The sequence below is a fragment of the Saccopteryx leptura genome, chromosome 2, assembly GCF_036850995.1.
Source record: "Saccopteryx leptura isolate mSacLep1 chromosome 2, mSacLep1_pri_phased_curated, whole genome shotgun sequence".
In the NCBI taxonomy this organism is placed as follows: Eukaryota; Metazoa; Chordata; class Mammalia; order Chiroptera; family Emballonuridae; genus Saccopteryx; species Saccopteryx leptura.
In genome coordinates this window covers 322542701-322569039 of record NC_089504.1, presented here as the reverse complement: position 1 = coordinate 322569039, position 26339 = coordinate 322542701, and the positions used below count along the sequence as shown (strand labels likewise).

At 52.0% G+C, this 26339-nt stretch overlaps 1 protein-coding gene across 1 annotated transcript in view; it reads left to right on the top strand.

The window, feature by feature from the left end:
- Positions 1 to 2028: 2028 nt before the first annotated feature.
- The window catches only part of WNT3 (Wnt family member 3), a 51129-nt gene continuing 26818 nt past the window's right edge, over positions 2029 to 26339 (top strand). Inside the window, exon 1 of the mRNA XM_066366229.1 lies at positions 2029 to 2214. Coding sequence (XP_066222326.1) covers positions 2135 to 2214 — 80 coding nt within the window. The 5' untranslated portion in view covers positions 2029 to 2134. The remainder of the gene's footprint in view (positions 2215 to 26339) is intronic.

The following is a 26339-nucleotide window of genomic DNA, read 5'->3' as shown; positions in this document are numbered from 1 at the left end:
GAAATCCTGGTGGGACCTAGCAAGGCAGTGAGTGTGGAGAGCTTTCTACCTCTGGAGCTGGGACCCGGGGGCTCTGCAGTTAGGGGGAATGGCAAATCCACCATGACCTCCTTTCCAGGTGAATCAGAAACAATGAACCGGGAGTCAGCCCACCATGAGGGCATCTTCACAGCCTCCACCCCATCCACTGTCCCTGGGCAGGTTAGCACTTTTCCTTTTGCTCATCCTTCCTCTTTTTGGCTTCTCCCCTTCCCTCTTTTCCCCTTCTTTCTCCTTGGGCTCCCTCTGCCAGTTTCCCCTTCCTCTTTGCTCTTTCTCTGTTTCCAGCTTCCCTCTGTCTCTCAGCCAGTATCTCTCTCTCTCTCTCTCTCTCTCTCTCTCTCTCTCTCGCCTGCACTGTCTCTCCCGTTTCTTTCCTTCCCTCTTCTCTTTCATCTCTCCCCCACCCCACCCCCTCCAGTCGGGCTAGGAACGCGGCAGAAGCCGTGACAAGCCCAGACGGCTCTCCCGACCCTTGGTGCCCGGGGCCAGTTCCCCGAGCGCCCCGCGCCCGCAGCAGCCCTGTGCGGAGAGGGCTCTCAGGGTGTGCAGGGCCAGCGGGTTTGAGCTGTGGGCATGGGTGGCCCAGATCAAAGGCCAGACATTTCTGGCCCCCTGGCATGAACTTCCCCAATCGTGCCCCCCACCTGGTGGAAAGCTCGCGTTCCAGGCCTCAGCAGGATGTGGGGCTGCCCCTTCTGCGGCGCTTCCCTAAGCGGTGGCCCCTGCCCCCCTCGCACTGGTTTTGCTTTCTTCACTCCAGGCCCATGGCTGCTCCAGGCCCCCAAGTGCCTCTGAGGGCCTGGGGTGGCCAGGGAAGGGCTTTGGGGAGTAGACTGCCCAGGTGACAGGGGGAAGTCCCCCCAAGGTCTGTCCTTCCTCTATCTCAGCACCACTCAGGGCTGAGACCTAATTCTCTGAGTTCAGAGGGCGAGAACAGAAAGAACCCGCCGGGCTTGGAAGGACGTTTTGCCTGTGGTGAGGGGTGGGGTGTTTGGGTGCATGGGTGACCACACAGGGAAAGGGGCGTTATCCCCAAGCCCCAGGTTGGAGCCCCGGGCTTCAGGCCGGAGAGTCGGGTGGGGAGTGCCCGAGGGCAGCAGGGGCTCCAGGGAACCGCGCGGCGTCCGCGTTCCACGCGCCCCAAAACAGTTCGTCCACAGGTCCCCGTGGGACTGCGGGTCGTACTTCTGACCCGAGCTGGAGGCCGGGCCTGGACCCCTCGAGGAGGGAAAGTGACCTGGCTCTGGAGGAGGAAATGCAACTGGCCGCCGGTGTCAGTTGCAGGAAATGCAAAGGCAGCAGGAGGTCCCGATACCGATCTGATCCCTGACAAAAGACTCAAATGACACTCGGCTCTGTCCCCCGGCGCCGCCCGCAGCCAGCCCTTCGAGCCTCGGCGGACCCTCCCGCGCGCCTCGCGGACACCCGGGAGGCGACCCCCCGCGGCCGGGCGGAGTGGCCGTCGGCTCGCGGGCTCGGGAGGCTGGCGGCGTGGAGGGGCTGCGTTTCCCAAACCCCGCCGCGACCCTCGGGCTGAGGCTTCTGGAAACATCTCTGTGCTTTTTTTACTGTCGATTCCTCAGGAGCCCAGGTCCCGAGGTGTCCGGGTCTCTGAGAGAAAAGGCGCCACCCGCGCCTGCCCACGCCGGCCCGGCCCACGTGAACGCCCCCGTCAGCGCCCCGGCTCCCTCACCCCGGCTGGCGGGGCGCCGCGGCGGCCCGGGCCGGCCGAGGGGCCCGCGGGCCGCGCCCCCCGAGTGCTCCCGGCGCCGGGGCGCGGGCTTTGCCCAAGTTTGCGGGGCGATGCCCTTCCGCGAGCCCGACTCGGGCCGGGCGGGCGGGGCGCGTGATTGACAGGCTGAACTACAGACTCATCTCTCACCTTAGGCCGCGGGCGCTGATTGGCTGCTCGCTGACATCCTCAGACCCGGCTGCTCCGCGCTGGGCGCGCAGGGGGGCGGCTGCGGCGAGGTGCGCTCCTGACAAGCCCGAAAGTCATTTCCAATCTCAAGTGGACTTTGTTCCAACTATTGGGGGCGTCGCTCCCCCTCTTCATGGTCGGGGGCAAACTTCCTCCTCGGCGCCGCTTCTAATGGAGCCCCACCTGCTCGGGCTGCTCCTCGGCCTCCTGCTCTGTGGCACCAGGGTCCTCGCCGGCTACCCAATTTGGTGGTAAGACTCGCCTCTTGTCTGCCCGCGGCCCGATTTCCTCGCCGAGCCCCGGGGAGGTGGGGGGCCGGCGGGGGGTGGGCTCCGGGGGGCTGGGGCTCCTTTCTCCTTGCCTCCTTCCAGACCCCCACCCGCCCACCCCTCTTGGATTTTCTGCTGGTGTCGCCTTCAGAATCCAACTCTGGCTTCTCTGATAAATCACCATTTTCCCTGCTACTCGCTGCAGAGGCTGGAGGACTTTCCCCGTCTCAGAAGGGTCTCTTGTTCTCAGAACCTAGCCCTCCACCCATTCCAATCTGGGGGTCCCGAAGGCCCTCCATTTGCTTGCAGTTAGGTTGCTGGAAATCCAGCGCTGTCCCTGGGGCCCAGCCACTCCTCTTCTCCATTTTGGGGTCTTCATGGGCAAAATCATCCTGCTCTTTCCTTGCCACCCCCGCCTCTGCCGGCGCCTCCATCAAGATCTTTCCCCACAGGAACCCCGTTTTGCCTTCATTTTTCGGACCCCAGGGGCCGGGGAGTGGAGGGGGATTTCGTCAGACTCTCCCCACTCTGCTCTAGATTCATCTTGAGCCTCAGAAGTGAATGTGGTATTTGCTGATCCGAGATGCCATTGAATTCGGATTTTATTCATTTCTTGCTTGTCCATCCTGCAAAAGGGGGGCTCTTTGAAAATGTAGTTGTTCTGGAGGGGGTGGGTTTGTTCTTTGACCAAAAAACCCAATTCTCCATGTTAAATTCGTTCCTTTTGGAAAACCAAGGACCGAGGAGAAAGGGAGAGAGGGAAAGGAGAATTCCATCCCCGAGAAATGCGGATACAAAAGACATTTTTAGTAAATAAGGCTGGGAAACCAGGCGTGGTGTTTTGGGGGAGTGTGTGCATTTACAGGGAAGCCCACCAAGGAATAAACAGCCCTTTGGGAGCCCCAGTTCCAGGGAGTCCCCTTGTTTTCCAAGCGGCCTCATGCCCCCCCCTCCAAGCAGGTCCCAGAGGCCAGAGGGGAAGGACACACTGAAACCAGTTCTCTAAATTACACCCGCCTCTCCTCGGTCTCCAGCCCCCTGCATTCCGGAAAACTTTAATTAAAGAATCTTCCCCTCCTGGACATAGGACAGCCTGGGCCTGGGGGTGGGAGGTGAGGAGGAAGAATTTAGCGTCTGTGTAGAAGCAGAGGGGCTGTGGCCCCGGAGGTGAAAGTCAGAGAGGAGAACCACCGGAGTGTGGTGCCACCTGTGTGTGTGTCCCCCTTTCCCTGTCTTGCCATCCCCTCTCCAGCCTCGGAGAGAGGGAGCAGAGCTAGGCGATTGGGGTTCACACCCCGAGCCTGCCACTAGTTGTTCAGAGGTGGTAGCATTTGTTTCTGGATGTTTCTGGAGCTGAGATGGGGGCAGGCACAGGGCATGGCTAAGGACCTCTGTTTAGAAGGTGCTGGGAGTTGCTCCCAGGACAGACACCCAAGGGGGAAGTCTTTCTTCCGCCCAGCCCGTCTTCCCTGGGCACTGGACTGGTCTGAGGCCTCCTGAACATAAAGAAGTCTGTGGGGGTGGCTCGGACAGCTGGGGATTCTGGGCTCGAGGCTTTGCTGGTTGCAGAGCGGGCCACTGTGGAATCCAGTCCTGCCTTTGTGGCCCTTCCTGGCCCCTTTTCCACCCTGCTAAGACCCTGCTGTTCTCTGCCCTCGCAGGGACCCTGGCCAGGGGGAGGGTAGGAAGGTGTGGAGCCCCACAGGCTGCATGGATGAGCCAGAGACCGGGTTCCACTGCCCTGTGAACTGGGTGGAAGAGGCACTTCCCCGGGCAGTCTGGGGGAGGGAGGGGTCTAGTGTGTAACGGTGTATTGGGAGCACCTAGGTAGGAACCACCCAATAAAAAGATTTTGGGAAAACCTAAAAAGCTAGAACATTGGCCCTAATAACGTTATGCTGGACACATAGACTGTTTGGGGGCTGAGGGACAGGGATGCTGCTTTGTCTGAGCAGAGACTTCTGTTTATGTACGTGTGTGTGTTCCAGGTCTATGACCCTAAGGGGAGTCATCTGTACACTCGTGTGTTTCTGTGTGGAGGAATGTCTGTGCCTGCAACTGGGTGACCGTGGATGTGAACTCATGTGAGATGTGCCTGGGGGATCCACGGCCAGTGACAGACAGGGTGTGCTGCTGTGTCTGCATAAGTGTCAGCAAGTGGCCGATTCTTTGATGTGTGTGTGTGTGTGTGTGTGTGTGAGAGAGAGAGAGAGAGAGAGAGAGAGAGAGAATCTAGAAGTATCTATGCCCATGTCAAGGTCAGTATCTGTGTCTGCTTGTGACAGTGCATGACTGTGTTCATGACTGGGCATGTGAGTGTTATATGTATGTGTGTGTGTGTGTGCATGTGTGTACATGCCTTCATAATAGTGTCAGGGGAAAGCCCCACAATGTCTTTGTGCATGGATATCAGTGCTCATGGCCATGACTTGACGATGCTTTTTGAGTATAAGTGTGAGGGTTGTGTCTAGGTCTGCCTAGGGCCCAGTCTTCCAGTGCCAGTGACCACGGCTGGGCCTGTGGCTATAGATATGTTTGCACATGTATAACCTATGGGTGTGAGTGACATCTTGAGACTGGGTGGGCATTCATGGTCCTAGAGGGACAGTTTAGCAGAGGACAAAGGTCTAACGAGAAAGCTGCAAGGGCACAGCTGACCTGGGATCTGGGCTGGGTGGTGTGGGCTGTGGGGTGTGGGGTGCACAGCCTTCCGTGGCACCAGCTTATCCTGCCTACCTGAGGCCTGTGGGCCGCAGCTCTTCCCTCTTAGGCTGACTGTCTCTGGTCTTGGAGCTGGGAGAGAGGGTGAGTCACCTTCTCAAGGTTGGGGCCAGAGCCAGGGCCCAGGCTGGGACAGGGACAGTAAAGTGGATGGGTTGCAGATTCCTGTTCCCCCTCTGCCCCCGGGCAGTCAAATTCCAGGCCTTTTAGCATCTGAGCCCATCATGCTGCCCACTTTGGCCCACCCAGCTCACACATTCCCCAGGAGGGATTTACAGGGAAAATCATTTAGCTGGGGTTTCTAGCTGTGCCACCCCCCGCCCCAGGAAGGCACCCCCAATCGTGCATTCTGCACTGCAGGCCCCAACCCTGAGAGAGGGTCTACCAGAAGGTAGAGCCAGAGGCTGCCTCAGACAGAGAGGCTCACGGAAGGAGATGTGCTCCAGGGCCCTGCAGCCAAGTAGTGGCAGAGCTGGGACAGGAAGAAGTGCCAGCAAGCGCTGATTTCTATAATTCTTCTTTGTCAGTCGCAGTTAGTGCCTGGTAGAGGAACTTGTCTTTCTTCTCCTTCTTGGTGGAAAAATGAACTATCTTATTAGGGCCCAGCCTAGTGCCCTATTACATTCCAGAGGCAGAGGCCCAGATTGAAGGGGCCTATGCTGGGGGTCTGGAGGCTGTGTGACCCACCCACCTAGGCCTCTGTTTCCTCCCCTTTCACCCAGGGATCACCAGATCACCAGCCTGCCCTGCCTCATAGCTAGGGATGGGTGGGGGCATGTTTGGCAGACGTCAAGGGCAGTGAGCTGGAAAATACACCTGAATTATCTTTTCACCATCCTGAGACCCATTCCTCCACTCAAGCACTTGCCCTAAGCCCTGCCTCAGTTTCCCCATCTGTCAGGTGTCCTGCTGCCTCCTCCCCCCACTCCCACTTCCACCCACCTTTCAGAAGCTTGTGAACATGTTCAGTCAAACCCCATGGGGGTCAGTGGGCTGGGCCCAGGGAGGCACCTGGAGACTGCGGGGGAGGAAGGCCCGGGGCCAGGTGTTAACACTTGTAACAGGCAGGAATTACAGCTGGCTGGGGCTGGGGCTGGGCTGGGGTTGGGGCTGGGGTTGGCTGGGGCTGGGGCTGGCTGGGGCTGGGGCTGGGCTGAGGCTGGGGCTGGGGCTGGACTGGGGCTGGGGTAGAGGATGGGGCTGGGGCTGGGGCTGGGCTGGGGTTGGGGTAGAGGATGGGGCTAGCTAGGGCTAGGGCTGGGGCTGGGGCTAGGCTGGGGCTGGGGTAGAGGATGGGGCTAGCTAGGGCTGGGGCTGGGGTAGAGGATGGGGCTAGCTAGGGCTGGGGCTGGGGTAGAGGATGGGGTTAGCTAGGGCTGGGGCTGGGGTAGAGGATGGGGTTAGCTAGGGCTGGGGCTGGGGTAGAGGATGGGGCTAGCTAGGGCTGGGGCTGGGGTAGAGGATGGGGCTAGCTAGGGCTGGGGCTGGGGTAGAGGATGGGGCTAGCTAGGGCTGGGGCTGGGTAGAGGATGGGGCTGGGGCTGGGGCTAGGGCTAGGCTGGGGCTGGGGCTGGGGCTGGGGCTGGGGCTGGGCTGGGGCTGGGGCTGCAGAGGAGCTGAGCTGGCTGGAGGCTGTTGATTCCACAGACAGACAGACAGACAGACAGATGGGCAGATACCAGATCGGATGGCCAGGCTTTAAGCGGGTGGTCTCCCTTCCAGGGCAGGCCTTTCCCTGGGGGAATGTGGCAGGGAAACGAACCCAGGTCTCTTGGAAATGAATTAACAACCCTCCTGACCACCCCACGCCCATTATGGGTGGAGCTTGGTGTCCAAAGGAAGCAAAGTAGTGGCTGATTTGTTTGTATTCTTATAATGGGACCACATTTGCTTTAAAAAAGAAAAAACAGGTCAAACATTATAATAATACCAGGAGCCTGGGGCTGAGTTATGTTCTTGGAAGAATCTGCTTTCATGTGTGGGGAAGGCATGGGGGAAGGGGCAGCTGTCAGGGAAAGTTCTCCTAGAATTTCATAGCATTTTGTCAACAGCTCTGGAGCTCAGAGGTGAGCCATGGGTGGGGTCTGGTCTTGAGCATCTCCCCTTTCTCCCCCAGGGATGCTGAGGACCTCAGGTGTGAAGTGACTACCCAATGGGAAGACATTTGTGGGGAAGGTCTAAAAAGTCAGGAGCTAGACCATGGCACCCAGTCCTTTAGCGGGCACTTGCTCCTCCCTCCCAGCAGCCTTCCTGGTGGCAAACCCGCCAGATCCCACCAGCACACACAGCTCCGGCATCTGGGTGCATGTTCAGTCACTGAGGAAGACAGAGAGGGCTCTAGGTGGAAATCCCCAATGAATAGACTCAGCCGAGCAAGTGTCTCCCATCCTCCTCACTCCAGCTCTTAATGCTAATAAGCCTCTATGGTACTTGGGCAGATGTAGAATTGAAAAGGTGATATGAAAACAAGGTGGGCAAAGGGCAATATGTCCCTGGGGCTTTCTCCAGACTTTGAATAGGTCTCTCCTAGGCCTGGGCAAGAGGCAAAGAGCCTTGGGTTGGGGAAGGAGAGGTGAATCTTTTCAGAGGAGAATGCAGCTAACAGAGCCTTCTGGGGAGAGTGGGATAAAGGAAGACCTTTCTGGCCTCAGAATGGGGTGAACCCCAGGCATCGAGAAGGACCAGGTCTTCTGGTGTTTTCTACCCACCCTGCTGTGAGCCACGGAATTCTCTAAAGCTACAGGAGGAAAAGACATTCCTTACCCACTGTCCCTAGGTGGGAGAGGAGGTATACCTCCTTCAAAGGTTAAGGCCATGGTGATAAGACATCGATGTGTTCACGTTATCTTGCATGCTCTGAAGTGCTTAGAGCCAGGACTGGACAGACCTGTGTCTGAGGTCTGAGCTAACCACCCACTGACCTGGGATGAGTTCTTTCCTTCTCTGTACTTCATGTCCCGGACTCCCTTTTCCTTGACCACACTGAGCTACCCCTTCTACCTCTGGGATCCACAGGACTATGACAGGGACCCAGTTCATTGCTGTGAAGCTCGGAGTTTCATGTGGCCCCAGTGCCGCCATCCCAGTGTACCTGTCTCCCCCACCCATGCCAGGCCCAGTCAGATGTTCAGAGCCGGGCCTAGGCACCCACCCTTTATCTCTGCGGCCCCACCTGACCTCCGTCCCCACCTAGCCCACTCGCACCTCCATACCTCATATTCCTCTGGAGCATTTCCAGGTTCACATCTGGCTTACTTGGGTAACCTAGGGCAAGTTAACCTCTCAGCCTCAGTTACCCTATCTGTAAAATGGGAATAATGACTGTTTCTACCTCAAAGGGTAGTTGTGAAGACTTAAATGAATGAATACATACAAAACTCATAGAATAATGCCTGGCACACAGGACATACTATATAATGTTATTTCCCCTCTCTGCAAGCTATTGCGATTCCTTTAAGTCCTGGATCTAAACGTGCCTCTTCCAAGAAGCTCTCCCAGATTGGCCCCACCTAGCTCAGTTTTCTCCTTACCCTAGAGCCAGCTTGCCTCATTATACTTGGCACTGGTGACTGTGAGCCTGTAGCTTTATTCCTAGCTTGAGGGAGCTAGGGCCAGGCTACCCTGAACTCAGCACTTTACCTGCCCAGGAAGGCGAAGGGAATGGAAGGGAAGGAGGGCTCTGGAGTCTCCCCTAACCCTCTTTCCGGGCAAGGTTTACCAGGCTCTGCAGCCCACTGCCATTTCCAACTGGGACCTGGAGCCACCTCTGCCGGCAGGGGGGGAGGCGGGGGAGGCAGGCTCATGGGAGGGAGGAGTGGCACCGGGGCCGCCTGGAGCAGCCCGAGCAGAAGTTGCTCCTCCAGGAGCTGAGAGATGAATCAGAAGGTGATTTATAGACGGAAGGCAGAAAGCTCGGCTCCTGGCAGAGGCCTGCTGCTTAATTACATTCTTTGGGGGGTGAATGTATGAGTGGGGCGGCAGCAGGGGACCCACTTCTAAGCCCTCCCCCTCCAGGCCCTGTCCCCATAGCTGCCTCAGCTTCAAGCAGGATCCTTCTTTCTCCTGATGCAGGAGAGGAAATTCCCTGTTTTCAGTGAGAGACTAGGTCAGGACAGCAGGAAGGGCTTCTGAGGGTAGAGAAAAAGGGAAGAGACCGGAGTCCTGTCTCCTGGGACACCTCCAGGGGAGCCCGGGTTGCAGAGGGTGCTGGGACACCAGCCCTCCTGGAAAGACCACTCCTGCTTCTGGCAAGGTGAATAGCTAACCCACCTAGCAGAAAGTTTCTAGAATCTTCCTGAGGGTGGCAATCCTATGCTTTCCCTCTAGTGCCCTATCCAACTGGTGCTTCTGGGTCCTTCCTTCAAGTGTGCTGTTCTTCTGTTGTTTGGTTCTCAGTGAGCCATAGGCTGAGTGCTGGGGACCAAGCTCTGTGCTAAGAGGTCGAAAGTCAAGTCTTTGTTGTCAGTCAACCTGTGGCACGTGGGCACATGGCTTCATCTCCAGGCAGGGTCCGTTCTGTATCCAAGGGAGAAAAACTTTCCTATTCTCATAGTAAACTAATGTCTCAGGGAGTCACCACAATTCAACTGCTAAAGTCAAAGTCACTTCTGCGCTGTTGACGAGAAGCCCCGTTCCGTTCAGTTATCTACTGTAGTGACATCTGGATCCCTCTGACCCATGTGGCAGCCAGCTCCCCCCCCCCCCCCCGCTTCTTAGTTCTCAGGTAGCTTCTTTTGAAACCCTGAAACTCCTCCCTTAGTTCTTGAGGCTAGGAAGGTGTGTGTGGGGTAGGGGGTAGGTGGGGTAGGGGGTAGGAAAGCCCAGGCCCAGAGAATCTATTTATCTGTTTGCAGATTGGCGTGTACAGCCGGGAGGAGTTGGCAGGGGTCAGGATGGGGACACTAGACAGCTCTCTGGTTCCCCCTGAGGCGGGCCTTCTCAAAATGGCCTCATTATGTGTGTGGAGTGAATTCCAGAAATGTCAGGCACACCCATACATCTCTAGGGGAACGATGGAGCTAAGAAAGTTTGCTCAGAGACAAGAGCGGGTAGTGTGGGGTGGTGGGAGGCTTCTGGGCAGGGCATTAGGGGACCTGAGACCTGGCTCTGTCACTAGTGATGGTGTGACATTAGGCAAGTCTCTTCACTGTTGTGGGTCTCAACAAAGAGGGAAGTTGGACACAGCGCTCGCCTTGGGCTTCCAGCTCTGAAATCTCAATCCTGGCTTCTGGTTACCCAGCTGTTAGGACCATCTGTGCCTGGTGGTGGTGGCTGAGGAGGGAGGGTCACCAAGAGCTGCCTCAGCATAGGGTGGGAATGCTAAAGGCAAATCTTGACATCAAACAGCTGTGAGATCATGGATGAGTCTCTATCTTCCCCAAGCCTCTATTTGCTCATCTGCAAAATGGGTGATGATAATAACAACCACTTGCCCTGCCTACCTGCAGGGCTGTTAAGACCTTCAGAAGGAGAAACCCTTATGCAAGCCTTTTGAGAAGCATCCTGTTCTTCCCTGAGAAGTTAATATCATTCATTGCTGGTCCTACCAGAATGAGGGGCAAGAGCCAGCCCCTGTCAGAGCACACTCAGAACAGACCCATCGGGCTCTTGAGGAGTTGGTATTTCCAGGAAAGGAGGAAGGAATGGGGCACAGATGGGCATTCTCAGCTCCTTCCTGTGGGGTCGTGAGGCACAATGGGGAGTGTCCAGGGGAGGGAGCAGAGGTTTGAGGCCAAGCAGGCACAGGCAAATCCAAGTGCACAGCTCAGGGCATGGGGCTTGGAAGTCCGCCGAACCTAGTACAGAGATCACAGGCCTGACCGGAGCTTAGCCACAGAGTAGGATTTCTGTGCAGGAACACAATGGTGGGAGATGTGGGTGGAGGTTAGGAGGGCTGAGGGTAGGAGTGTGTGTGTGTGTGTGTGTGTGTGTGTTGGGGTGGAGAGGGGGATGGGTGCAGCAGGGCCCGGCACCCAGGTCTGCCTGGGCCTTCTGTGTAAACTGCCCCTGGGCACTGAGTCCCACTTATCTGCCAGAGCCAGCTGGGCTAGCTAAGGAAACCAATCTCCTTGCAGGGCCCATTAAGAATGCAAATAGGGGCTGTGGCAGTGCAGTGAACCGATGTCCTGCCGCCTGTCCAGCTCCTCAGCACTGTCTTCCTAACCTGGCCTTCTCAGGATATCTCTCCCCTGCTCTAAAACTTCCTGTGGCTCCCTACTTCTTGTCTGGTCCCAAGGTTCCCTAGGATTGGCCTCTACCCACCTGTCAGTTGTACATTTCATAATCCCTCTGTGAGTCCCCTAACATCTCTCTGTGCCTGTTCATTGAAATACTTGAGCATTGGCCTGGCATATGGATGTCCTGGGTTCAATTCCCATTCAGGGCACATAGGAGAGGCAACCATCTGCTCCTCTACCCCTACCTTCTACCCCTTCGCTCTCTTCCTCTCCTTCTCCTCCCACAGCCATGGCTTGGTTGAAGCAAGTTGACCCCAGGTGCTGAGGATGGCTCCATGGCTTTGCCTCAGGTGCTAAAATAGTTCAGTTGCTGAGTAACAAAGCAACGGCCCCAGAATGGCAGAGCATCGCCCCCTAGTGGCCTTTCCAGGTGGATTCCGGTTGGGGCGCATGTGGGAGTCTATCTCTCTGACTCCCTTAAAAAAAGAGGGTAGGAGTATGTGTGTGTATATGTGTGTGTGTGTGTGTGTGTGTGTGTGTGTGTGTGTGTGTGTGTGTGTCAGGGCCAACTCCCCAATATTAAAAAAAAAGAAAAGAAATACTTTACCACCCTTTTTATCCCCTCCTCACACTCAATTACTGAAATTCTATTTTGCCTTCAACACCTAGGTCAAAATTCTCTTCCTTTGGGAAGCCCACCTAGATTCCCAAACCACTGCCCTCCCAGGAAAGATGCCATCATTCCCTCCTTTTCTCCCCCATGGGACAGCCTTCTACTATGGACTTTGAGTGTCTTATTTTCCTCTGCTAGACTATTAAATGCCCCCCACCAAAGGAGAGGCTGAGCTTTAGTTGCCTTGTGGCCTCTCTCCCAGAGGCCAGCATACAGTAGGGTCAGTAACAGAACACAACTCTGTTGCATGTCAAACAAAAGTGGTTTCTGAGTATGTTAGTTTCATATATGAATCATGAAAGTGTCATGAACAGACTGAATGAGCAGAAGACTAAAAACCTCCCCTGGTGTGACCTGAGGCTCAGAGCACATTGCTTCTGCTGACTTTGAAAGGTGGCTGCCCTGGCCGGATAGCTCGGTTGGTTAGAGCATCATCTGGAAGCGCAGAGGTTGCTGGTTTGATCCCTGGTCAGGGCACATACAGAGACAGATCTATGTTCCTGTCTCTCTCTCTCTCTCTCTGTCCTCCTCTCTCTCTAAAATCAATACATAAAATAAAAATAAAGAAAGGTGGCTGCTCGGCTTAGGCCCCACTTGGCTTGGGTCACACGTGGCTAACAGCCTCCGCTGTGAGGCTGAGGTGAGCCTTGTCTCCATGGTCTCCATTTCTCCGTCCCATCTTCATTTGCAAATGTATCCTATCTATGTACTATTTCTCCCCTGTGTTCACCAGCTCACACTGCACTTAGGTGTCTGTCCAAGTCTTTAGTTTAAAAATTCCACTTGGCAGGGCTTATTTCCCCAGGAGTAGGTCAGTACGTTTGTTGACAGTGTCTCTGGTCCCTATTCACACATCGTAATATAGAACCCAACTCAGATGAGGGCTCAGGTCCTGCCACCTGTTCTCTGAATCTATGTCTGGCTGGACCCAAAGCTTTTCCTTCTACCACCATTCAGGCTCAAAAGTAGACTTATTTGGGGCAAGAATTTACTTGTTCTACCTTGTTTTTCAAAGGATGGCTTTGAGGCATGGTTACATTTGACCTTCAACTTGACAGTTGCTGCCTTGGGTTTATTGATACTATTGCTGAATCTCTGGGAGGGCTCTGATGTGGGAACATGTACAGGTCACTGGCAAACTATCCACATGTCCTCAGACTGAGATAGTACAAGGCTGGCTGGCAGTAGTGGCCAGGTGACCTTTTTTTTTTTTTTTTGCAGGGCAGAGGGGTGGCTTTAGACAAATCACTGCTTCCTGGGCCTCCATTTTCTCACCTGTAAAACAGGAGGGATGTAGAGTCAACGACCCTTCAGGTTACTTCCAGCTATAAGATTTATCATTCTATTTAGTCCTTTTTGCTCCTTGGCATTTATTTGGTCTCCATCATACACATATTAGAAAGTGATTGGACAGAATCTTCTTTCTTGCCAAAACCAATTCTTGTGTTAGTACCTCTGATAGAAGTGAGTTTTTACTTGACCTTTACAGTTAAATATTTAGCTTTAGTTCTCCCTGAGGAACTACATGGTTTCTCCCTTTAGATAAAGTTTCCTGGCTGTTAGGAAACCCAGAGTCAAGCTTGAAGCTCAATCCTTGCTCCTGTATTGACTTTGAGTTGGTATATTTGGCCTCTCCTTCACTTTGATCCTGATTTCCTATTTCATTTTGTTATTTAATTCCAGGTGTTTTGTAGAAGCTTCTTGAGGGCAGGCACTGTCTTGCACATTGCTGTGTTCTCTGTGCCTGAAAAGTACATGCAGATGCTCAATAAATATTTGTGTTTGGACTGAATATTTGCCATCAGCCACTTCAAATCCTGTCTGGAAAAAGCAAGGCACACATGAATTTAAAAAAAAACCTTGCTGTCTTGGGGAGTTGGCCCTGACTAGATAGTTTTGGGTTGCAAGAACTCTGATCCGTTCCTCTCTGATTCTTTGTGGTCAGCTTTTCTACAAGTCTACAGAAAGCCTTGTCTCTTCTCTTTTCCGTGATCTGCTTCATTCTAACTTGAAGTTGGTACATAATTTTCCCCTTAGGAAACTCTTTTTTTTTTTAAGAGTGAATTTATTTAGTTTGTTTTTTTTTACAGAGATAGAGAGAGAGTCAGAGAGAGGGATAGATAGGGACAGACAGACAGGAACGGAGAGAGATGAGAAGCATCAATCATCAGTTTTCGTTGTGACACCTTAGTTGTTCATTGATTGCTTTCTCATATGTGCCTTGACCACGGGCCTTCAGCAGACCGAGTAACCCCTTGCTTGAGCCAGCGACCTTGGGACCAAGCTGGTGAGCTTTGCTCAAACCAGATGAGCCCGCGCTCAAGCTGGCAACTCGAGGTCCTGAACCTGGGTCTTCCGCATCCCAGTCCATTGCTCTATCCACTGCGCCACCACCTGGTTAGGCGGGAAACTCTTGGTTTTGGCCAATGATAATGCTCTTCCCCGCTCCCTCCACTTCAGGCCCCTCCCACCTTCCCTTGACCTGGAAGCCAGCCAACACTATTACTGCCATTCTGCAGGTGGCAGAGCGCCCTGGTAGCATCAACCCTGTCTCTCCATCTGGACTGTTCCTACCCCCTGCCCACCAACCACCCCTCAAGCAACTATCATGGGGAACTGCTGTCACTGCAGTTGGGGCACAGAAGGGAAGGTAGAGTAGAGGGAGGCTGGGTCCACAGTCACTCAAGATGAGCACCAGGGTCGTCACTGCCAGCCAGGCCCTTCCCATTAACAAAGCCCCAGAGGGGCACTGGCTTGGCCTGGGAGGTGCCGACCCCCATTCGCCAATGGAGCCACAGAGGGGGACAGGGGACAGAGGAGAGTGGCCAGTGAGAAAGCCCAGGTGTCTTCTCAGCTCTGACTTCCTTCTCACCTCCTCTCTGCTTTTGCCCTTGTCACCTCTGGAGGCCACCCCACCGAGCCCCTTGACTCCAGAAAAGAGAATCCCTAATCACAGACCCAGTGGGTCTCCATCTTAACTGACACTTCTGCAGGAGAGATTCTGGAGTCTTCTTCCGCTGTCAGTAAGGATGGAATCTGTGACCCTGGCCCTGTCCTTGAAGCTAAATAGCCCCCTTAAGATTGGCATCTTCATCCCCATTTTATCTGTGGGAAAAAAATCAAGGCTCCTGGAGCCCAAGTAAGGAGCTAGGAGGCAGGAGTTAACTGCCAGCCTATGGTGCATACTGAGGAAACATAGCACACACGTCAGCTCATCCTCCCAAAGGCCTCAGGAAGCAGGTACCCTTGTTATCCTCATTCTATGGGTGAGGAAACGGAGGCCTCAGGAGAGTCACATTATTGCCCAAGACTCCACAGCTGGAAGACCCCAGCACTCCGACCATGTCCCAAACTGCTGAAGACAGGCCTGCCAGGCCTCTCATCCCTTTCATTTCCATCACATCTCAACAGTCAGGAAGTTCTTCCTTAGGTCTGACTGCAGTCTTTCCTGACTTAGTCCAAGCTTGGATTTTCTTATTTGGTCTCCTGTGGGCATGAATAGCACTGTAGGTTTTCAGCTTGCGCTCAAGGCCTGAGGTGCATTTCTCACTGGATCTTCCTTTTTCTGAAATAATCCCTCCCTGGTAACCCAGCCTTCTGCACACCTTTAACCACCCTGTTCCTCTTCTGTTTATCTCTTGTCAGCTTCTGTACATCTTTTTACAAGTGCTGTGGCTCACAGAACTGCCTTTAGACCAGGGCAAAGGAGGTCCTGCCTCAGGCCCTTCCATTTAGCCCCTCCCTACAGGGCAAGGAGTCTGGGGTCCAACAGGTTGTACCCACCAAGAGCCCACCTCAACCATGGTCTGGGTACTCAGGTCCCTTAAGTGTCTTGTCTAAATGGCTGTGAGCCGACTTCTGGGCTGTGCAAACCTCTGCCTGGGGTTTACCTCTGTGTGTGTGTGTGTGTGTGTGTGTGTGTGTGTGCGCGCGCGCGTGCGCATGCGGGCTCGCAGTGCTGCTAAGGCGGCTGCCCCTAGGGCTGAGAGGGTCATGGGGAGGCTGTTTCAGGGTCTGTGGCTGGGGCTTGGAGTTCCAGGGAGAGTCCACTATGGGATGGATCAGGGAGCAGACTGGAGGCTGGGGGCTGGCTCTCCCAGAGCACTTTTTTAGTACAAAACTCTGCAAGTCCTTCCCTTCCAGGTGGTGAATAAGGTGTTTGACCAAGATAAGATGATAGAATTTCTTTTTTTACTTATTACTGAAGTCTACACACAGGAAGGTACATAAATGATAAGTGTCTAGTTCACTGAGTTGGATACAATGTATTATATTTAACAGTTTGTTAACCTGACATGAAACTTCTAAACACTGGACACAGGGTGGATGACCCCTCATTTACTGTTCCTGCCAGGCTTGGGGGCTTGGATGGGAGGCAGGCCCCCAGGGTCTGACTGGCAGAGAATCTGGAAGAGGGCTTGCCTTCTCCATCTTCGCCTTCTTTACTACGTTCTTTCCTTAGTAGGTTGAATGCCTTCTACATTAGCAACACTTTGACTCCTTTGAAATCTGTTGTCACCTCTTAACTCAAGTCTCTTTTTGTTAAACTGGGACCTTGTCTCATTCATTCTCTGTCTCAGAAGGTCTTCCTCCAGGTTTGGTGGGTTTTGTCAGTTTTTCAATGGCCCAATCAAAAGAGCGTCCAGCCAGGGGCTCTGACGGGGTTGCTCCACTCCTTAGCGTGGTCCATGCGGGCCTGCCGATCTGGCCCCTTCCTGACTCTCCACCCAGCTCAGCTCCCACCCCCACGTCCTCACCCTGCGACCTGCTTTCACTTGTCTGGGTAAAAGCAGGGGCTTTCAGGGGCATCCATCCTGGGTCTAGATGGTTCTGCCTTTAATAGCTGGGTGACCTGAACCTCTCGGAGCCTCAGTTTTCGCTCTGTGAAATGAGAGCTACTGTGAGACTTAGCATAGGGTCTGGTGCCCATACATTTTACCATTGTTGGTCTCGTTTTATCATTTGTGTTGTTCTTCTAGTACCTCTCATCTTCAGCCCTTTGCATTTGCCCCTGCCTGCCTTCTCTTGGAATGACCTCTGTGAACTCATTCATCCTTCAAAAGGCGGTTCAGAATCCATTTCCTCTGGGCAGCCTTCCCGCAGCACCAGGACCCAGCTCAGATCCCTTCTGGGCATATTGTTTGATTGACTAGACCACGAACCCCCTGTGGGCAGGGCCAGGCCTCCATTATATTTGCACCCACATCACCAAGCCTAGCGCAGGGTACACAGTAGGTCCTGGAAGGTGGGTCATGCGAGGTGGGTTATCTGCCAGTCACCGGCTTAGTCTTTCAGCCCAGCTGGATTCTCATTGCCGTAAGGAGGGCTTCAAGGGGAAGACCTAGTGGCTCTTGTCACTAGTTACCTCTTAAAGTATATCTGTCTTGTCTTCTGAATTAGAGTGTCAGCCCCTCGAGGGCAGGATTTTATAGTCTTTGTATCTGGTGAGCCTGAATATTTCAGGAGTGCAGTTGATAATTCTGTTGGTTGTTGGCCAATGAATCTGGCTCCTTCCCAAGCAAGCTCATGCCCAGGCTCAGCTGGTCTCCACTCCCTGGGACAGCATTTTTGGTCCCTCATTCTGTGATTCCCCAGAAGGTCCAGATTTGAACTTCTGGCCTCTGTACTGGGAGGCAGCCTGGTATTCCAGAAAGAGGGTAGGCTCTGGGCCTAAAGAGGCTTTGGTGTGAAACTCATATGTGCAGTTTCATAGCTGTGGGACTTTGGGCTTTGGGAAGTGTCTTCAAAATATCAATTTGTTTATCTGTAAAATGGGGGTAAAAATTCTAATTTTAGGGCAGTGGAAGTGTGAGGTTAAAATGAAACAGTACCCAGGAACCAAGTTAAAGGTGAGTCAGCCCTGAATGAATTAAGGATTTCTGAAGGTCATTTCAATGTAGCAAAGGTTATAAATATCCTATCCCTGGCCAGGCTTCTGTGGAGCAGAAAGAGCCGAACTTCTTCTGTAACAGGAAAGGCCACGCTCAGGGAAAGCCAGGCCCTTTGTCTTGGTCTGTCCCATCTAACTACCTGTGTGAAGAAAGGAGTGGTGGGCATGTGGCAGACTTCCATGGCTCAGTGGGCCCAGGAGATTGTGGACTCTGGACTGACCTTGTGTCCTGGAGTCTTGTTCAGCCAAGATACTCACAAAGGCCTGCAGTTCTCAGGAAGGGGCGGGCGCAGTATTCCCCCTCACCCGCCGGCTTGCTTTCCGCAGTTTCAGTTATCCATGGTCAATCACGGTCTGGAAATGTTCAATGGGAAATTTCAGCAATGAACAATTCAAAAGATTTAAAAATTTTTGATATTTTGAGGGACTAATTTACATAACTTATTACAGTATATTGTTATAATTGTTCTATTTTATTAGTTATTATTGTTAATTTCTTACTGTATATGATTTATAAATTAAACTTTATCATAGGTATGTATGTAGAGGAAAAAACACATAATATATAGGGTTTGGTTTTGGGCATCGCCTAGGGATCTTGAAAAGTATCCCCATGGATAAGGGGGGACTGCTGTAGATCAAATGTGTCTGTTACAGTTTTTACTGGGGTTCCACACACTGGTCTTCTTGGGCTTAATATGGTCCCGGTTAATAGCTTGGACACTGGCGTTACAGCCCTGCTAAGCACAGGGAGGAAGTCTGGCCGGGGTACCAGGAGGCCTGGCTGAGATGCAGGCTGAGGCAGGGTGGTGGTCTCCTGCCTTCAGCTGAGGGGGGCCTGCTAAACCACAAAGAGAAACTGAGGCACACAGAGGCCACACAATACATTTTGTCTTACAAATATTTCTGACTGCAAAGTGCTAGCAAATATTTTTTTATTATGTGATACTTGACACTCACAAGACAGAAGACATACCATATACTATACAGGATATAACAACAAGATGAAAACCTGGGCCAGGCCACACCCCTGAAGAACCGGAATGCCATCAAGGCCACCTAATTTACCTGTGGCTGCCTCTCATCCCATCCCCCACCTCCCTCCAGACATGACCACATCCTAAATTTTGCATGTTTATTCCATTACTTTATTTTTTTTAAGGACTTTATTAATTTTTCAGAGAGGAGAGAGAGAGAGAGAGGGAAAGAGGAATAGAGAGCGAGAGAGAGAAGGGGGAGGAGCAGGAAGCATCAACTCCCATATGTGCCTTGACCAGGCAAGCCCAGGGTTTCGAACCGGCGACCTCAGTGTTCCCAGGTCGACGCTTTATCCACTGCGCCACCACAGGTCAGGCCCTATTCCATTACTTTAAAATAACAGTTTTTCCCAGCTAAGAATACCTACCTAGGATATATTTCATTTTGCTTATTTTTGAGCATTTATAAAAATGGTTTATACTCTGACCTGCGGTGGCACAGTGGATAAAGCGTCGACCTGGGAATGCTGAGGTTGCCAGTTCAAAACCCTGGGCTTGCCTGGTCAAGGCACATACGGGAGTTGATGCTTCCTGCTCTTCCCCCTTCTCTCTCTCTCTTTCTCTACTCTCTGTGTCTCTCTCTCTAAAAAGACTAAATAAAGTTAAAAATAAAAAAGAAAATTAACAAAGAAACAGCAGACTTAAAAAAAATGATTTATACTATATGTAGTCTTCTGTCATTTGCTTTACTCCCTTTGCATTGTGTTTTAAATTTCAGAATATGTTACTGGAGCCCCTTCAGTTTTCATAGCTGTATAATAGTCCACCGCCTGAATATACTGCAGGTTGTCTGTTCCATCTTGTGTCAGTGAACAACTGTTTCAAGGTACCCAGGAGGGAGAGTACTCATGGGGTGCCTACCAGGAAGGGAACTTTGGGTTGCAGGGTATGTGAATCTCCTGTTTTGCAAGTTAATGCCAAATTGTTTCCCAAAGACGCTGTGCCCATTTGCACTCTCATCTTTACTCTGACACTTGAAATCAAGTGACTTCATTTTTTTGTCAATCTGGCAGCTATAAAATATGATCCATGATCTTTGTTGGCAGAGAGGGAACTGTTTTGAGGTCTCGGAGCTGAGAGCAGTAGAGGCGGGGCTGGGGCCCCGGTGTTCCCGTCAACATCCGCCTTTGGAAGAACACTGGCTGTGTCCGCGGTGTCTGGTTGCGATCCTCCCCAATTCCAGCTTTCAGTCCCTGAGGCTCTTCATAATGTCTGCCTAAGGGCCAGAGGACATCGCCGGCCATTTGGGGCCAGGCAGTATTAGCTAACGGAGCTCCAGCCTTGTCTTCCCTGCCTCTCCCTCCCCCTTCACCACCTCTCCCCTTTCTGCTCCTCAAGGGCTCCCCCACAGGCCAGGAGCACCTGCCCACTGTCCGGAAATGACGCCACTTCTCCTGGTGGCCCATCACGCCACAGCCAGGGCACATTTCCCTCCTGTTCTACTCCCTGCCCTTCGTCCCAATGGGCCGAAGTTACTCCCTGCCTGAGTTACAGAAAAACATCTCTCAGGAGGCACCTCAGGAAAGACCAGAAGGTGAATTCTTACCTTAAATCTTTATCTAAACACTGGACTCCTTCCCTCTGGAAGAAAAGTGCTGAACTCCTCAGCACATATCAAAAAGCCCACTGTGGAAGCCAGCTCCTGCTGGGATCTCTGTCCCCACTGCTTGAGGCCGGGCCCTTGCTCCTCCTCCCTCCCTGCTCTGGGGCAAGACTCCACTTCCTTGGGCGAACTCTACTATTGAGTAGTTTTCTCTAAGGAAAAACTCATTCCCATCACCTCTCACCTGCCCAGCACCTTCCTAGGATTTTTCCAAACCCAGCTTAGAGCTGCCACCTTCCTGGGAATCTTCCAGCCTAAATTCCTCCCTCTCCCTCAGCTCTTCTGTACACACAGTGGGCCAGAGCAAGATGTCACAACATGCGCTCCAGTCCCACAAACCCTGCCGAGAAGGGCTTCTAGGGTCAAATAAGTTTGGGAAGTGCCACCTGCTACTTCCAGCCTCTTGGCGTTAATGGTGCTTATTAGCATATTAGCATCTCATTAGCATATTAGCAACACAGAGAGGCCCTGCAGGGATGACCCTTGTTTCCTTGGTTAATCTATTTTCTAAAAGTATTTAACCTTGGAGCCCCCTTTCTCCCTCCCCCAGTAAAAACTACTCCCTACTTGGAAAAAGTGATCTGAAAGATTCTCCTGCCCCACTCATATGTCAGCTTGTCCTCGTGGTCTTATTCTTCTCAACAATTTGTCTATGATTCCTCTGACTCTAAATCATTCTATGTGAACAAGTTCAGTCCACAGCACCTATTCCAGAGGGGCTTGAGCTGAATGCATGCATGAATGAACAAATGAATGAATGAATGAATGCACAGAGCAATCAGCGATGAGTTGGTCATCCAGCTGACTCTCCTCTGCTGTGAGGCAGTTAGGAACGAGGCACAGCTGGTCTTTGTACTCTGTATTCACGTAACTGGGTGCTCGGTCTCCAGCTGCCGAATGATGGATCGCCCATTTGACTCCTTCCAGAGGGATGGTGGAGCACTGTGGTTAAAACTGCGGGCTCCGAAGGAGCCAGACTGGATGCGTCTCTAACTACCAGGGGAACCTCAGGCAAATTACCTAATCTCTGCATTTCAATTGCCTTGTCCAAATGGGGGTGATGATAACAATATCACCTTTACAGGCTTGTTGCAAGGGTTAAATGAGTTAATATGTGTAAAGCGCATGAAACAGTGCCTGGCACCAAGGAAGGCATTGGCCTGTGTTAGCACTTAAACAATAGCGATCACTACTTGTGCCAGGAACTTCGATAAGAGCTTTGCCTACATGGTTTCAAGGACTCCTCCCTCCAACCTCTTTGAAGCAGGTGATGTTTATATATTTTTTAGATAAGGAAGCGGAGGCCTCCCAAAGAAACACAGTAGTGGGTGGTAGCCATGGGACCAGGACGCAGGTCAGCTCGATCAGCCAGTCCTGGCCTGTGAGCGCGGAGGCCTCTAGTTCTTTTTACCTATAATTACTCCTCTGTGAACCAATTCAGGTTTTTGTGGGTTTTTTTTTTTAAATCCTCTATCATTCCCCAAAAGATGAAAATCTATGGCACTGCATGATTGGGTTTTATGTGCATGTGTGTGCATTAGATAGTGTGTGTTAGTAAGTGAGAACAAATTTTTTGAGAGGTCTAGTGTTGCCAGAACCTTCTTGGTAGACCCAATACATAGAAACTGAGGCAGGCTCACTTTAAGATATATGATGAAGAGTCACCCGTGAATCCATAGTGCTGCAGAATGGGCCAAGAGATCCTGGCGTTCAGCTTGGTATCCCTGCCCTCAGCACCTTGCCCAGGGTCCTGTGTGTGCCAGGAAGTGTTTGCGACACCTGTGATCGCTTTTACCCAGGCAGGTGATCCAAGTGAAAACTTCCTGAGAGTTAGCAGCCGTGGATTAGGGATAGTCATAAGGGGCCTCCGGACTGGGGGGCGGGGGGGCATCTCTGACTTCTGAGGTGAGCATGCTGGACTCCCTTCCCCATGGGCCTGCCGGCCTTCTCAGACTCCATAGACTGACCCCATTCTCCCACACTTAGCAGAAGAATCCCCAAAGTCACAGGGTCCAGTGTTCTCTTCTTTCCATACTGGCCAGGGCTTTATTCTAGCATCAGCCGCAGTCTGGCCACACAGTGGAGATGTAGGAGGCCTGGGGAGAGAGGTTCAATGCACTGATGTGGACATAGGAGGCTGTTTTTCTTGGAGCAGAGAAGGTTGGGGGACTGCATTCTGTGCAGGGGAGTAGCTACTCCCTCAGCACCTGAGGACAAACACAAGAGTCAGAGGGGTGGCGCAGAGGACCAGAATACGTAAGTAGGTAAGATTTCCCACCAGGTGTCACACTCCGAAGGCCCCCGTGAGTGGGAGCAGCAGATGAGTCTGGCAGAGTGACACGAGAAAAGGGGGCTCAGCTGGGTCCTGGAGAACGGAGAGAATCCCAGGAATTTATAGACTGCTCTAGCACAAGCTTGACTAGTGTGAGAATCTGGTAAGGCGCTGACTTTTAGGTTTTATCCTCCCTGCAGTGGTACAACGTGCTCTGTGAACAAAGGAGGATCTGAATACTATAAACACTTGGCAGAACCCCCTCTCATAGCTGACTGGGGTCTTTGGCTCCTCAGCCCTGCAGGGGCCCAGCTGAACTCCCAAACTGGGGCTATGCACAGAACCTACAGCCTCCTGCTGGCCTTCGTTTTGGGCTGGATGGCTCCATTGTTCCTTCCAGCTCTGACAGGCTCCTCTCCAGGGGGACCGCCCTGAGTAGCACCTGGGCATCTTTCAGGACAACGGTGGTCCCCACATCACTGCATGTGAACTTATCATCTGGGACCTTGTGCCCTGGCCTCCTTCCTATTTTTTTTCCTTGAATTTTGGTGTTTTGTGCCATATCCATGACCCCCAAATGCCCTTCCTATTCCTTTTTCTCCCAGGGCACAAAAATTCACCATTGAGGCCTGAGGATTATTTGTCCCTCTCTCAATCTGTGTCCTCCTTCTCCTGGTCTCCCTGTCGCCACCAGGACGGCTTGTGAACTGGCTGGTCTCCTTGCTCTCATCCCCTGTTCCTGCGCATGTGGCCCGCTCATTGGCTTGTGAGGTACCTCACCCCAGCTGCCCATCGGGTGCAGAGCACACAGTGGGTGCTGACTGAACGCACACTTCTGGAATTCACTGGTTGTCACGGAGGGTAGGATCTCGACAGAAGGCAAAGTCACAACAGCAGGGATTTAGTTAGGTTGGACAGATGGGGAGCAGGGGTCAAACACCACTCCCACTCACTGGCTTATGGTCCTCTGTCTGAGCCTCAGTTTCCTCATTAGTGAAGAGACAATATTTACCTCTCAGGGCTGATGGGAGGATTAGCCAAGACACAACATGGAGAAATGCTTTGCAAACTAGTAGGTGCTGGAACGTATGTCATTTGGCCTGACCTCTCCTGGGAACTCCATGCCCATATTTGTTAACATCTGTTGGGTTTGGCTTCTTGGGAGAGGTCCTGAAACCACATGTCCTGTCTCATGCATAATTCCCTCCCAGCCTCAGATAGAGGTGTCCTCCCCCCATGGGGATGCCTTGAGTGTCAGTCTGGCCTTGTCTGAGATACAGTGAAATCAACTTCAAGTGTGGGAGATCCATGCCAACATTCAAAAGAAGATCACTAGGCAGGGGCCCAAGTGTTGGAGTTTACAGGACTGTAAATCCACAGAGCAGCCTGAGGAGCAGGACGGACCCAAGCTTCTCCTTCCCCTCCTCCTTCAGCCCATCCTCAACGTGCTCCTCATAGGCTGGTCCTAATAGACGCCTCCTCTCAGTGCCACCATTTCCCAGCTGTGTGACCCCAGACAAGTTCTTTGGCCTCTCTGAACCCATGTCATCACCTGTCAAATGGGGATAATAATAACTTCATTGGGTTCTTTGACAAATTAAAAGATATATTCTATGTAAAGGGCTTTACATGGCTCCTGGCACTAGCCGGGTCTCAGTAAATGTTAGCTATTACTATTAATAATAATCACCATTCTGAATGCCCCAGTAAATTGGTTCCCTCACCACCTTACTTAGAGTTCAGAAATTATTTCCTCATAACCTTATTAAGCACTCTCTACCCAAATAAATATACCCCACATTGTATTATTCACCATTGGGTGTGCACCCATAAAAGCATTCCCTTTTCTTTCATTTACAGCCCTGAGTGTCCTCATTACCTCATCTCCCCTGTGTTCCGTGGCCATCTCCTCCTGTCTGTGGTGACTCCAGCCTTCTCTTAGGCCAGGTTGATTCCTGAGGGAAACTTAATTGGACCCAACCTGCTTTGATATTTAGGCCCTTGTGTTGAACAGATGCCCTCATTGTAGATAAATTGATTGTTAAAATTCTTTTGACTATAAACATTTTCTATTTGTATATTATATCAGTGGTCCCCAACCCCCAGGCCATGGACCGGTACCTGTCCATAGGGCCTTTTGGTACCGGTCCACAGAGAAAGAATAAATAACTTACATTATTTCCATTTTATTTATATTTAAGTCTGAACGATATTTTATTTTAAAAAAATGACCAGATTCCCTCTGTTACATCTAAGACTCACTCTTGACGCTTGTCTCATAAGTTCAACAATTATATTTAAAAATACCACAGTTTTTATGCCGGTCGCATAATTTTATTTTGTGCATTTATCTGTCCCACTCTAAAGACCGGTCCGTGAAAATATTTTCTGACAACCGGTCTGTGGCCCAAAAAAGGTTGGGGACCACTGTATTACATTATGATTTTATCTTTTCTGTCCAAAATACATTTCCCCTGGAAGAAATCCCTTTCTACTTTGTAATGGATGTGACTAGGACACAGGATTGAAAACATAGACATTCCCTGTGACACTGCACTCGTGTCGGGGCTGGCCTGGTCTGGTGGGACGATGGGATGTTGTGCACAGTGGGGGGGGGAGGAAGCAGGAAGTGAAGACAGACCAAGAGGAGGTGAGTGGACAGGAGGACTCCACCGTGGACTTGTGTGTCCAGTGAGCGATGAGTCCTAGACCAAAAAAAGAAAGAAAGAAAGAAAGAAAGAAAGAAAGAAAGAAAAAAAAAAAAAAGAAAAGAAAAGAAAAGAAAAGAAAGAAAGGGGCCAAGAACCGAGGAAGGTGAGCAACCCCAGATGGAGAAAGGCCTTGGCCCCTTGAGCTCCGAGCATGTTTGTTGGTGGCATCTCTGCAGGGAAAATTTCCACTTACCTCCCCAATGCATTTGCCAGGCTAAGAAAAGTGAGCTGGAAATCAGGAAGAAGGAAAATAAGGGCAAAACCCCCAGAGAATAGAGTTGAAGGGGGTGGCAGGGGATGTCATCAGATAAAGCATTAGGTTGTAGGAGGAAATGACTTTTGAAACAGACTTTTTATCTTGTCTCCTCTAATGCATGTTAGCATGTGGTTTGTAAAGCTCACATAAACCGTGAGCACCGTGGCTGGCCTGCCTGTGATTTAGACCTGAGTGTGTACAATGGAGGGGCATGCCCAAACGCTTTACTGGATCAAAAACACTTCACTTCCGTTGCTGTAAAGATGGAGACTTGTTGGGAGGCCAAGAGAGAGACAATGAGGGAGTGTGGACTACTTCATGAGAGGAAGTGGACAAAACCTTGGTTGGAAAGGATAGATTGATGCCGCTTCTAAGAGGAGGCGGGGACCCTGAGAGGATGGCTGACAGAGGGCTGAGAAGGTTCCCTGTCCCTCTGCCACTGCATGTGACCATGGACAGGTCCCAAGCTTTGTCTGTGATCTAGGACAGTGCTTCCCCATCTTGCCTCCTTTAAAATGGCGAAAGAAGGATACCACAGAGAGGAGGGAGCATTAGGACCAATTAAATCCGTTCCTCTGGGGGTGGGGCCCGGGTATCTGTAGTTTAAGTCCCTGTCCACCGGTGTGTGTGTGTGTGTGTGTGTGTGTGTGTGTGTGTTGGGTGTGTGTGTCATTTTTCGTGTAGCCAAGGTTGGAAACCAGTGACCTACCCCTCTGAGTGCTGGAACATTTAATGAGGTCCTGCATGGACCAGGAATACAGCTCCTAA